This window comes from Muscardinus avellanarius, assembly GCF_963383645.1.
Source record: "Muscardinus avellanarius genome assembly, chromosome: 9".
NCBI classification, from domain to species: Eukaryota; Metazoa; Chordata; class Mammalia; order Rodentia; family Gliridae; genus Muscardinus; species Muscardinus avellanarius.
In genome coordinates this window covers 17738916-17752969 of record NC_137795.1, presented here as the reverse complement: position 1 = coordinate 17752969, position 14054 = coordinate 17738916, and the positions used below count along the sequence as shown (strand labels likewise).

General features: G+C 50.4%; 1 protein-coding gene across 2 annotated transcripts in view; it reads right to left on the bottom strand.

Moving 5' to 3' along the window:
* EGFR (epidermal growth factor receptor) overlaps window positions 1-14054 on the bottom strand; it is a gene marked incomplete at both ends in the record, with an annotated part of 149717 nt that overhangs the window by 13697 nt on the left and 121966 nt on the right. For both annotated transcript variants that reach the window (XM_080700855.1, XM_080700856.1), the window contains 3 exons: window positions 552-627; window positions 1465-1620; window positions 9190-9375. In XM_080700855.1, the coding sequence (XP_080556981.1) occupies window positions 552-627; window positions 1465-1620; window positions 9190-9375 (418 nt within the window). The remainder of the gene's footprint in view (window positions 1-551; window positions 628-1464; window positions 1621-9189; window positions 9376-14054) is intronic.

The following is a 14054-nucleotide window of genomic DNA, read 5'->3' as shown; positions in this document are numbered from 1 at the left end:
AGGAAGAGACAAGCTCGGGTCCTGCGGAGCTGGTCCTTACTCAAGTGAGACACGTTGATGATTGCGTCCCTTTCTCTTCTTTTCTCTCAGATACCCTCACCATGCCCATCTCTGGAACCTCTCTCCCCCCACACACAAAGACCTTGCCCAGCTGTAAAACAGCAGCCCTGAAGCCAGTCCCTCAGAAAACCCTCCTTCTCCTCCAGGAATGCTTCCCCACAAAACATTGCTCCTCTCCCTTTACTGCAGTCCAGATTTGTGCAAAAGGTGGCCTTTGGTTTGGTTTCACAGGCATAGTGAGATTGAAAGCCCCGGTTCTTCCCTCCTGTGACCCCGCTGTCTCCCTAGAGATACTTAAAAGGGTAATTAGACTCAATTTCCTTTGTTGGGTGTTCTCAGCATAAAAGATAGACAGCAACCATGATGTTACCATTAGTCATTGTCTCAGAGGAAAGTCCTCGCGAGTCAGATCTTATAATGTAAGTGAACAAACAATAAAAGCCAGCTTAGCCTCGGTACAAATTCATTAGCATCAGGTTTTGCCTACTCACCGTAGCTCCAGACATCACTTTGGTGGGTATAGATTCGGTGTAAAATTGATTCCAAGGCCATCCACTTGATAGGCACCTTGGGGCGGTGAGAGAGAAAGCAGAAAGACAACCATTAGCTTTCTTCTGCTGGAAAGAATTAAATCACACTACGAGGAATGAGGGAGGACAGGTGGGCCTCTGCCTGGGGCTTCAGGCTCACCCTCTCCACAGGAGAAGAGGGAAGGAGCTGGGCTGCCCGGTCCCTGATGGCATCAGGCAGCTGCAGCTGAGCCATGAGCCATCGGCTGTTCTGCTGAGCTGGTCCCTGGCCAGCCACCCTGCCACCTGTGAGGGTTTCCAGGGTCAGTGTCACAGGGTTGAAGGCTGCTTGGAGCCATGCAGGCTGGGATGAAACTTGGGGTGCAGCCCTGGGAGGGTATCTGGAGGGCCCATGTGGTACTGTGCTCCCCAACTACTCTATAGTGCTCTGGAGAGGCCTTTAGCTAGACAGAGGACAGGGACCAAATCCCTCGCTGCCAGCTCAGACAGGAGTCAGATACCCTCGGGTAATCTCACACCACACTGGGGTCTTCCATATCTGATTCCTGCTCAGCAACAGTGTGCCACCAAGTTGGCGGTGACATTGCTATTCTGAAGGGTGCCTACGTCCTGGAGGGGTGTAGAGACCTTTGCTAATGATCACCTGGAGCTGTGGACGACTCTGGCCTCTGTTCACGTCAGAAACGCCTATACTCTCTCTCTCTATAGCAGGTTCCATTCCCAAAGGAGAAGACCTGGCTAGACCTGCTGTGTGGGTAGCTGTGGCCACACAATGCTGGCCAAGTGTCCCTGGTCAGCTGGGAAGCCCATCCAAGGGTGGGGAGCCCAGCCTCCGTCGTCAGGAAAACGCTCCCCTACCCCGGGGTGCGCCTACCTTTCCCCCCTCCGCGTGGTACTCCTTCTCCTCAGCACCAAGCAGTTTGGCGAGCCCAAAATCTGTTATCTTGACATGCTGAGGTGTCTTCACCAGGACATTCCTGGCTGCCAGATCACGGTGCACCAAGCGCCGGTCCTCCAGGTAGTTCATGCCCTGCAACAAGGGTACCTCAGTGAGGAAGGGACGCCTGTGTCGTGGGAGTGTGGCGCCCACACACCAGCTCTCATTGCACCGAGCCTGTTCGTGCCAGGACTGTGTTTGCTGTACTCTACTTTGCTGGGTGGATACAGTAGCTTGCACATGGTAGTAACTACCTGGTGTGAATGAGAGGACAGGGGAAGGGAGCCGTAACTGGCTGTGGGATGCTGACTTTCCTCCATTCAGACATTCAGCTCACAAGTAGGAAGCGCCATCAGACTTCCCGGGATGCCACCTTCGATTTGCTGCCAGCCAAGAAGCATTGCCCTCTTTATTTACTTATTTAATTGCAACCGTGTAGATACCAAATATATTCTTACAAGGTACCGCTCCCTACCATCTCCCTGGCTGCTTCTGGCCGTTCTGTTGTGATCAGAATTGCTGAGAAAAGAGAAGCAAAATATACATGGGATGCAGCATGCACAGAGCCCAGCACACAGTGAATTCCAGCAGCAGTAGCCTGAGCGCTGCCCGCCATGAGCCTTCTGCCTTCCCTGTCCCACAGGCAGATGGGGGGCACCTTGGCCTCGACTCCTCCCTGCTGAGCCGGCCCCTGGGCCCCTCGACATTGGCAGCCTGCTGACTCAGGCATGGCAGTGCAGGTGGATCTGGAGACATCCCACATCCTCTCCTCTCACTTGCTCCCCAATACCTCTCCTCCAGCCGGAGCGTGGACACACTTCAGCTTCCTTTTTGCTGGTGCTCATGAACTCTCTACACTGAACCAGCTGCACGGAAGTGCTCTGTGAAGTGCTCCCTGAAGCCCACACTATGAACCAAGAGGATCTGAGCAGCTTTATGTTCATGCTTTTGTTCATGCTTTTGAAGGTATGGAGGAAGCTCCACTTCAGAACAACTACAGACAAGGGCAAATGCTCCCACATTCTTGCAAGTTCTTTGCTGGTTTCACACAGAGACTAGGTGGGAACTTCTTAGTCCACTGAGTCAGAGAGAAACTTAAAATTATTTATTTCTATGGCAAAACCAGCCATCCTATGAAAGTAAATTCTCTCCAAGATATTCTCTGGAATTACTCTTTTAGTACCATCTTTGAGGTAGTTAATGTTTCTCTCTTGGAAAAATAAAAAAACAAGGGCACCCCAGGTCTCACAGGTACACGGACTACCTGCCTTCCTCACAGTGCTGAAGACCTCTGAAGTGTTTAAGACACTAGTCAATCCAAATACTTCCATATAAAAATCCCTACATGCCAGAAAATAAGGATCAACAGGACTCATGGCTACTCAAGGGGAGACTAGCAGGTTCTTCTCTGGAATAGCACTTCCAAGTTAGGAATTATCGCCCAGGGGTGGGTGGAAGGAGAGGTGTTGGGCCAGAAGCCATGGAGAGGCTTCCAGACACCACTCTTGTGATCTCTCTTCAAAGCCTGCCTTCTTCCTCCAGTCTCTGCTTTGATTTATGGGCCGGTGACTGTGTTCTGTTTCTTATGAAAGAGTAAGTCAGGCCTCTTCTTCTGTATTAAACATGATGAACTCCTACCCGTTTGGGAAGGGTTAATTACTTCTGGCCTCTTGCCGGAGGCCTAACCTCCGCATTCCAGGGCATGAGCTCACATCCCGGCTCTCATTCTTTCTCTCCTTCCTTCTCTCTGCCTCCCTCCTGTCACTCTGACTCTACCTGTCTCCTTCCTCCTACCTGTGGCTCACCCAGGCCTCCTGCCCCTGCAGGAGCCACTGTACAGGTTTTTCATAGGCCTAGAGTAACAAGTCCCATCTAACTCAACCTCTGCCTTTCTGCCTTCTTTCTTTAAAATTGTTATTTTTGTAAGTTCACTAAATCCAAAGAAGAACTTCAGAGGGCATTTCCAGCCTCATTTAACCACCAGCACGAGCCTTCATTCTGCCTCTAAAATGCTTAATGGAGGATTTAATGCACAGGACGTATTTTAACCTTCTATGGAAAAGGAACAATCAGTAGGATGAATCAGTCCTAGCATCTGATGAAGTGCCAGCCATGCAGGACACATCCACTCAGAAGCCATTTCTGCCCAGGTACCACGTGGCCACCCTGGTGAGGAGACGCTGGCCTCTCCAGGAGCCCAGGCTGTCCCTAGACCAAGTCCTGGCCCCCAAGACCACCATGAGATGAGGACTATGGTCCTCCCCAGCTAGGGCCTCCGAGTGAACCAGCCAGCAGGGCCACAGGCTGCTTGGGTTACCAAAATCAAAACAAAACAAAAACCCAGCATGGTGGCTCTGTGCCAGGAGTATGTCCTCCTCATTGTGTGGGTCTCATAAATCCAGCCAACTCTATCCCAGCCCCTCCCAGTCCTCGGCTCCTGACTTAAAGGAGCAGCTCTGCTTCAGTATTATGAGGTTTTCTCAGAACGTCAGTCTTCAGAGAAGGCTTGGGAAACGGGAAGAAAGAGCTTTTACTTATTTTGGAGCGAGCAGCTAATCTGCCAGAGGGTCTTAAATCAGAGATAATTTGGGGACAAAGAGATTAGACCATTTGAACTTAGATAAAACTGCTTTTGGGTCTCTGTCCCACACTCTCAGGCAGTTAGGAAGGCCATCTCTGTGCCAGCAGAGTTATATTTTAACCAGGCACTGAAGATAAGAGCTTCTCAAACTCTCAGAATCTAAGCAGACTCAGCAGGAAGTAATATCCGTGCTGCCTGGTAGGGTCTCTTGGGAAGCTCATTTCCTGATTCTTCTCACTTTAATTGAATTTAACATATTTATTTTTGTTAATTACTACAGGACAACCAGAATGGATTCTAAAACACTGAGGTTTAAGAGGGAATTTGAGGAGTCACTTTGGAATTTCAACTTACAAAAGATAGGCCCAGAGATGTGTTGTTCACATGGGTATCAAAGATGTTTTCTGGCACAATACCTATTGAACAAGAAAGGACTGGGGTGGTGGGGTCTGACCTTTCAAGTCTCTTTTCCCAAGGGCTGCAGCATCCTACTTGACTTGGGAGGAGTTCAGAGAGAAGGCTGGGACGGGATCCATTTCTGTTCTGCTTTATAAATCACCACGTGGAAAATCCCAGACTTAGTGCGCCCGGAAATGGCAGGAAATGGGCCATGGGGCGTGGTTCTGATGGAGTAATGTCAACAGCCAGCTAACCTGCCATGAGGCCCTGCCCTCAGAGGAGGCCGCCCAGCATCAGGCCTGGGGGGCAAGACCCCCACTTCGCTGAACTGGGGGCAGGGCAGCGAGGATCATGGCCCTGGAGTGGCCCTGAGCTGTGTGTCCAGTGTAGCCAGAGGCTGTGGGCTTGTGAGCAGCGAGGCTGTCTGTGTCAGATCCCAGGTGTTCAAACATCCTGGACTACCCCAAGTTACTTAAAGGTCTCCTGACTCAGTTTCCCCTCTACAGAGAAGCTCATACACACTGGGGCTGCGGTTGGTGCCTGGCAGGACACCCCTCACCCACTCCTGAAATCATCCAGTCTGCACCCCTGGCTGACCCACCAGGATGGGGCCACAACACCGCTTGTTTTGTGGAGTGCTAGGCGCTGCAGAGAGCCACAACCAGGCTTGCCCATCGCTGTCTTTGCTCCTGGCTCTTGACCACTGACCTGGTCCTTGCCGTGACCCTAGGGATGGCTGGCCTCTTCCCCAAGGTCTCCTGCTCTGACCCATGACACTCCCTGTGGCGGCACTGCTGGCTCTGGAGGAGCCAGCTTCCCTCGCGGGTGGACAAATATGGGTAGACAAGAAGCTTCTATTGGCTTCATATGATGCTTAACACTGGCAGTAAATGCTCAGGATGTAACACTGCAAACATGTCTAAAAGCTGCTGATGCTGCTTTAAGTTGTCTTATGCAACGTTCAGTTTCTGAGGGACATGGTGTGGCGTGATCTCTTAGGTTCATTATGTGTAGCTGTAATCTTCTGTGGATGGATGCAAGAACACACTTAGAAGATACTCCAAGAAGCGGGAGTGTCAGATGGCTGGGCCAGTGGTGGGCCTGTCACCGCTCACTGTACTGTGCCAGCTCTCTACAAGGCTGTGCTCTGGAGGCCCGCGGGCTCCCAGGGCTCTCCTTGGGCCCAGCATGGCCAGGGGAGTGGGCTGCACTTTGAACCATCAGCTCAGTCCTGTTTTGAAACCAGGTCTGGCTGGGGCAGGCCAGGCCCACCTGGGACCTGAGTGGAGGTGGCACATCTGACACCATGGAGAACCGGCCACTGCAGACCTGTCAGCCAAGGGATGGCAGTGCTTGTCCCAGTTCTTCATCCAGCACGACTTTGCCCCCCCCCCCTGTTACGCAGTGGCACACTCGTCCCCCCCATCCAGTTCTACTTTTTGTGGTTGCAGTTATCCACAGCCAGCCACAATCCAAAACTTTTAAATGGAAAGTTCCAGAAATGAGCAATTAAAATATTTTAAATTATGGGTATGTGGAGATAAAGGGGGGTACTGTATTTTGAGAGAAAGTCCACATTCATGCAACTATCACAGTATATTGTTAAGTTGCTCTATTTTATTATTGTTCTATCTTAGTTATTATTAATCTCTTACTGTGGCTTAATGTTTAAGTTAAGCTATTATAGGTGTATTGTTAGAAACAGACTTTAGGGGTGCTGCATAAAAACCTTCATGATATCAAAAGTAACTCAGAAAGATGATTCACTCTGCACAGCTGCTCAGCCTCTTATTCCCTGTGCTCTGCCTGCCCTCCATTGGCTTCTGCAATGGAATCCAGGTAGCTAGTTCCCACCAGGTAGATTTTACAAAAAGAGAAACAGAAAACCAGTGCCTCCTGGAGTGGAACCTACAGACACATGTACAAAAGTCATAAAATGGAGACCTAAGCCACAGTTACAAAATGGAAGCCTGCCAGTTTCTCTGTAACCCTATAACTTTTATTATTAGTTACCATTACTCTCTTACTATGCCTTAATTTATAAGTTAAACTATGATATAGGTATATGTGTGTATAGAAAAACACCAGCATCTGTAGGGTCTCCTGGGGTCTCAACTGTATGCCTAGGTAAGAGGGGATTCCTGTGTAACTTGACAACATGGTCTCCATGACCTAGCACCTAGAAGTAAATATAGGTGGCCTGGGATGTTCTGAAACTTCAGAGTGGAGTTACCTTCCTTCCCTGCTCTGGACAAGGTGCCCGGGGACTGACTCAGCAATATTTATCCCATTTCCTCTTAGCAGCTCACCCACACTGATACTTGTCACCAAGGTATGCTCCCTGGAGCTTTTTCAAATGAACATGGATGAGATTAAATACCTCATATACTTGAAAAATGAATCCTTTGGATTGACTTTTAAAAATATATATCCAGGTTAAGTTTTATCTCTTGGATTGAACTAAGTGTAGTTTGGTGTCTACATAAAATTTTGGTCACAGAAGGACATCCATAAACCAGTTTTTTTCCTGAGCTTTCTTTCCCAGTAGCCTTGAGCTTATTATACGTGGTCCAGTTCAAGGGTCTTAAACTGGTATCATTTGTTGTAGTCAGGTCAGAATTTGTCTGCAAACTCAATTCGGTGAGATCTTAATTTGATTGACATGAAAAGCCTTATTGTCCAAGAGCCTGGAGAAGCACTTAGAGGTGTTCTGGTCTGCACAGATGATTGCCAGCCGGACTCTACGATAGTGTGCTGTGGAGAGCTTCCTGGGCCGGCGTGGTGCATAAGCCTTGCTCCGACCTTCTAGATTAGTGCATTTCATGGCATTATTTTGTGATGTGACCTTGGTATACTTTGGGGCTTACTAGCTGGTCTCTGCACCAGAGGGGAACCGACTCACTCAGTGTCTTAGTGAGGGAGCACTAGCTTTGGCCTCAGCAATCAGGAGGTTGGGAGACTCACTTCTGACTGAGGAGCAGGCAGCCTCTCTGCACCCTGCGACTGGGTTCCCACATGGGGGATGGAGCCCACGCTCACCACAGATAACAGGGTACTCTCACAGTCTACAAGTCCTAATTTCTTCCCTGGGCCGCCTCTCTCTTCTTTTCCCTCCTGCTGGTGTGACATGATTATCTCAATCAGGACAATGAATTTTCACAGCAGTGGCCAGCTCTCCCATCAACATTTACAAATTCCCTCAAGACGGACCATGTCTCTGTGACTCAATCCAGGGTGCTTGCAAGTCAATAAATTCCACTTTGAAAACACTGAGGGTTTAGCTTCTGGCCGGCCACCAAGTGTTTCTGGGTGGTTTCACCTCAAACTTGTAAAAAGAAAAAATGGTTGAATACTCAAGATAAATTGTCACTGACCCCCCAAGCAAGTCTTTATGGTTTAGGAAACCATTCCTTTTCTGTCCCTCCAGGGACAGATACTTTACCACTCTGGCTATTCAAACAGAGCAGAATAAGGTTTCTTTTGTGAATTAAAAAAGCAAATATATCACATACAAAGAGCTAACTGTTCCTATTGTGGAAGGACTTCAAATCAAACAAAAGCTAAGCAAAGTGCATCACAACAGTGGCTTTAAATATCGGATAGTAATTTGGAGTAATAATTAGAAACCTATCTTGAAACCTCCAGGCCCTAGAAACAAACTCAGGCTTCCAGAAAGCTGTCCTTTCCACACCTGCTGCCATGATGTTTCTGTGCTATGGTCAGCTGACCATGGACTGAACCATGAGCCCAAATAAGCCTTTCCTTGCCTCAGTTGTGGGTCAGATGTCCCATCACAGCAGTAAGAAGGATGACACAGAGCGTAAAGTTCTTGCACAGCAGAAGATGCACAGCAGAGATGCTGCACTGACAAAGAGAGGTTGATGCAGATCTACAGCAAGGCCACATCTTGCATAGTTCAGCCAATGGGAAGGAGAAAGAGAAGGGACAGGGAGTGGGTACCAGGTGTGTCCTGGCACCTGCGGCAAGTGACTCACGGACCCTGCTCTCAGCCCTACCACCCAGGAGACAGGTGTCAGAACACGACTCCACGGCAGAGACAGACAGAGGTGCTCCTTTCCCCGTCTGGGCCCTGGAGCAAGTCTGTCCATGGGGACATCCTGGGAGACCTGCCATAGGGCAGGAGCACCACCTGGCATGTGCTGGCCTCCTCACACCAGCCCAGCACCCAGGCTTCCTGCCATGGCACCTGCTGCAGCCCCTGAGAGCCTCTTCACACCTGCCACAGCTTCCCACCATGGCACCGGCCCTGCCCCACCATCTCTGGAGCCATCCTCCCAGCCTTGATCTGCCTTGCTCTAGAGGAAGCGGCCCTCCTCCATCACAGATCACCTTTTACCAAAACACTCTCTAGAGAGACAAGCCCCAGAACACCACACCGTGCTGAGCACACACAAAACAGTGGGCAGGAGGGTCAGGCACTGACTCAAAAGGTCCATTCAATTTAGTCCAAAACAAAGCCAAGCCTGTGCACACTGGCTCCTAATGCTGCAAATCTTTCCAGGACAGGCCCTGAGGGCTCAGGGTTGGCTTCTGAGTCCTCCTGACAGCCCTCCTTTCGTTCACAATAGGCTCGCTCCTGGAAGACTAGCAGGCGCAGTGCCGGGAGCAGCTGCGTCCACTGCCCAGGGCCCTGCGAAGGCGGTGGGTGGGCTCTCGCTCACCTTGGCGATCTGCACACACCAATTGAGGAGGTACTGCGAGCCGATATTGTCCTTGTGCTCCCGGACGTAGTCCAGCAGGCAGCCAAAGGGCATGAGCTGCGTGATGAGCTGGACGGTGGAGGTGAGGCAGATCCCCAGCAGGCGGCACACGTGGGGGTTGTCCACGCTGGCCATCACGTAGGCTTCCTGGGGGAGAGAGGGCACATCAGACAGGCCCCTTCCCAGGAGAAGAGCATGAGCGGTGTTGAGTTCCAGCATACGTACTGACGGTGGGGCCCTGGTCTGCACACCCCAGGTGTCAGGAACTCTACACAGCTGTGGAAAGCTACGTCTTGGGGAAGACGTAGCCTCCAGGGAATGTCCCGGGAAGGACTCCACTGGGCATATTCAGGCTGTGTTTGTCCCTGGCAGAGGGTTGGGGGAGGCTGGAATGCCAGAAATCCTGATGTCCCGAGTCTGGGAACTGTGGGTATACTCCCTAGAAGAGCTGGCCTCAAGGCTGGGGTGTGCCAGGGCCCTGGGTGCAGACACACTTACTCTGAAACCACTGGTGCCACAGAGGCCCAAGGTGAGGCCTGAGGGCTAGGCCGCTGAGACTGCAGGCAGGCTGCAGGAATGCCATCCTTCTCCACAGACAGAACATATCTGGCCCTGGCTGTGCAGTGGGCAGCAGAGGGCTCCAGGGAGCCCGGCCATAGGCCCCCGCAAGGAGCTCTGGGGGTACCAGCTGCAGCCTCTGAAACAGAGAGGCTCACTCTGCAGGGTCCGCAGACCCCTGCCCAGGCCCATCTCCCTCTGAGGGGTTCTGCACTGCCTCCCCTGTCCCTAGTCAGGGAGGGACCTGCCCGGCCCAGAGTCAGGCCAGCTGCCCAGGCGAGTCTTTGATGGACCATGAACACAGACTTCATACCTGCAAGTGCAGGCCACGGGAGCTGCATTTATTTACATACACACAATGGGCCTTCTCTTCTGTCTGACTGAGAATTGGGGAATCCTCGATTTCCACCCATAAATTCTCTTTCCCTTAAAGTATAAACAGTAGTGACCTTTCATCGGGATGTGAAAGAGACCACACGGGCTGCGAGAGAGAGAGAGAGAGAGAGAGAGAGAGAGAGAGAGAGAGAGAGAGAGAGAGAGAGAAAGAAGAGGAGAGGAGAGGAGAGGAGAGGGAGAAAGAGAGAGACTGAGACTGACAGAGAGAGAGACAGCGTGAGCGAGCGCACAGGCTCCTTCAGTGTCTCAATGTTGCTGTGTCCTGGGGGGACTTGGGGACTTTGGGGACTTTCTTTCTCTTTACACAGGTGCACATGCCCTGGGCAAAAGCTGGGGTGCTCAGGTACAGGGAGGCTGGACTGAAGACAGGAGGTAAGTGTGGTGATGATGGGGGAGAAGCATCCCTCTCTGCACACACACACACACATGCATACATGTACACACTTACGATTGGTTTATCCTGTGGTTTATCGTGTGTGTATGTGTGTGTATGTGTGTGTGTGTACATGCATGCATTTATAAATTTTTTGTGGTGCTGGAGATTAAACCCAGGGGTGTCTGCATGCTTGGTATATACTCTGCCACTGAACCATATGCCCCCAGCCATATATACTTAAATGCAAATATGATCACACCACTCTCTTGGCTCCCCCTGGATCCTCACTGTTCTTGGGAAAGCCCCACTGTCTGATGTCCTGCTGGCCTCCTCCATGGCAAGATCTCTGTCCAAAGCCCCTATTTCTCCCTTTCCTCTAGGACTTCTTGGAGGATGAGCCCCTTGTCCTTCTCCACAGACAGAGCAGATCTGGCCCTAAACTTCCCACATGTTGCAGGTCTCAGGACTGCTGGGAGCTTGTGGGAGGCAAGTCATGAGCCGGCCAGGCCTGGGGTGCGAGGCAGGGAGCCGGCCCACTGTCTGCTCCAGCAAACCGTGCAGTGGAGCCCTTGCCCTAAGCCAGCCTGCATACCTGTGAATTTAGAAACATCCTACCAGCCAGTTCCAGGAGGGAGGGACCATGCTCCCAGATGCAGCACTGGTTCTCTACCGAGCATGCAGGGATGTGGTTCTCAGCATTTACTGTCTCTGCTTTCATGCAGGACATATCTTTTCCTTTCTCATTATAAACTTAGTGTCACAGCATTAGAGAGAAGAGTAGATGTCAATACCCACAGACTCAGTGGACATTGAAAACAGCCCTTAGTCATGAAAAAGTGCTCCTTTATAAAAAGCTGAAGAGCTGAGCGTGGTGGTGCATGCTTATAATCCCAGCATTCGGGAGGCTGAGACCGGAGGATAGAGTTTCCTGGATAGCCTCAGCTACTTAGTGAGGCCCTCTGCAACTCAGTGAGACCCTGTTTCCAAATAAAGAATAAAAAATAATAGGGCAGGGGGTGTATCTCGGAGGTCAAAAGCCTCTGGGTTTCATCCCCAGACCCGTAAAATCAAATCAAATAAAAATTAAAAATAAAAAGCTAAAGAAAAAAATAAAAAGCTGAAGAGCAGTCCTCTGGCACGTACGTTTCATCTGAGGTGGTTACAGTCAAAGGAGGAAACGGAGCCCCAGAAAACTGAAGGCCAGCTCAACTGGAGGCTGCATAGAGTGGGCCCCCGAAGTCTTCTAAGCCTGGGGACTCTCAATTCATGGGCACCACCTCACCACGGCTGCTGGTGCCTATCAGCACTGAGCTTTTGGAGTGCACACACACACACACACACACACACACACACACACACACGCATACGCAGCACCCGTATAAATCTGTTTTGCACCTAATTCCCTTTCCATTGCCTCCCCTAAATTTAAACTTGAAAGTCTATGGAAAAATGAATAGGCCGTGTGTCTGCCAGCAAAGCACAAATCCTGCCCCTCGCCCGTGCCTGGGAAGCCGTACGACCACAACACCTGAGCAGTCCTTTGGCTGTTCCTGTTTTCTCGAGATCGGTTGAGATTGGCCACACACTGCATTCGTGTTACAGAGGAGGAAAGTCTCTGAGGCAGAGCAGACCGAGCAGCCCATATGCTGTGGGCCTGAGAGAAACCGACCTGGAACCGGGCCAGGTGTCAGGCCACGCAGAGCCTGGAGCCCTGCCAGGTCCCAGTGCTGCAAAGGCCTGACAGGCCAACAGAACCAGGTCTGCCCCCCGCCCCCACACGCACAGGCACTCACGCTGCAAGACGTGGTCACATGCCTGCTCCGTGTGCGCAGAAATTAAAGTGAGCTTTGTTCCTCCCTGTTTAGCTTGGAAACTGTGAGGGTGCACCGTGACCCACAGCAAATATGTTTGGTATTCCACAACAATCCCTGCACCAGCTGCCTGCGGGCAGGGCTCGCCCTGGACACCCTGGCGTGCCAGCACAGGGTCGTCCCAGGCTTCAGAGACCTTGAACACCTATTGTTTTCTCCTCCTTGCTGACATGAGCTGTGGGCCCTTCCTTGTGTCCTACCTCCCTCATTCCTGAACTATTTTATGAACAGGGAAAGGATGTCATTCAACTTTAAACTGCCCCAGTGGTTTTAAAACTTTACCAGTTAGCTAAGCCTCTGGCAGCCACATAAAACAAGGTTATGCTTGTGGCTGGGCCACAGCATATTGGGTTAGAATCAGGTACAAGTGCATGCTAATGTTCAAAGGAACATACTGGCTGGTGGGCTGTGCTGTCCCTGAACTGATGTGCTATTTAGGATGCTGTGGAGACTGGCCTTAGCATCCTTAGATTTTGCTTCCTTTAGCAGCAGCAACCTCTTTCTAGATCTCTGCTTTGATGAGGAGGCTCTTTAGCCTCAGCATGGGGCACCCATGGGATGATATGTGCATGGCAAGCAAAAGAGACAGTCTCAGGTTTATCATTCCATGGCTGTAGCCATAACATCTGGTGTTCCAGGAGATAACAGGGATGACAAGAATGAAGAAACAAGGAAACAGGGATGGGGAGAAAGCAAAGCGTGGAGGGAGAAAAACAGAGCACCAGGAGAGAGGATGAGCAAGTAGGCCCCAACCCTTAACCCTTAACCCCAACCCCTAACCCCTAACCTCGAACCTCTAACCCTTAACCCTTAACCCTAACCCTAACCCTGCAGGTGTTAAGTGCGATCACCATTAAGCCTGAACTCACCCTCTTCTACCTCATCTCCACCCAAGAAAAGCACAATTCCTCCAACTCCAAGGTCCTGGAAAGGGAGGAAGACACTTCAGTGAAAGCTCCTTCCTTCCCAATAGACAGCTATTGTTTAGAGTATTTCCACACTGCCCTTGCTGTACATTATAAATAGTTGTTGAAATCCTTATTTCAACATCATTTTGCGTACCTTGTTAGAATGCCTTGAATAAGAGAAAGATGAATTAAGGAAGCAAATGTGGAGTAGGATTTTCTTTTTAACAGTATAGGTAGGGGACTGTTGTAAGTAGAAAGACTCCACAAGTCCTTGTCTATTTATGTTTCTGTGGTTAACAGGACTTGACGTTATGCTAACAGGCTTCAACACTGATTTGTAAACCATTAAAAGGAAAGATAATTGTGCTTGATAAGTATGTCAACAACATGTGAGGTTTTCTATCATGCTGCATTAACACATTATCTTTCATTCAAGAGTCTCCCAGCATAAGGTTCCCTACCGTAATAAAAGGAAAGATGCCCAGAGAAAATGAACAAGGAGAGCGTTTTTCCACTGGAAAATTCATAGTGTCTAGACACATTTTTAAAGGCTCATGTTTGCTTTGCTTACTATGCAGTCTGTGGGTCGGAAAGGATCTGGGGTAATACCATCTGGCCTCGGTCCTTGGCCGTAAGATCACTACATTGCTTACATTTTTTCAGTAACCAGCAGCCCTTTCCCTTCTTTGCTTTCTTAACCCAGTGTGTGGCCCCTCT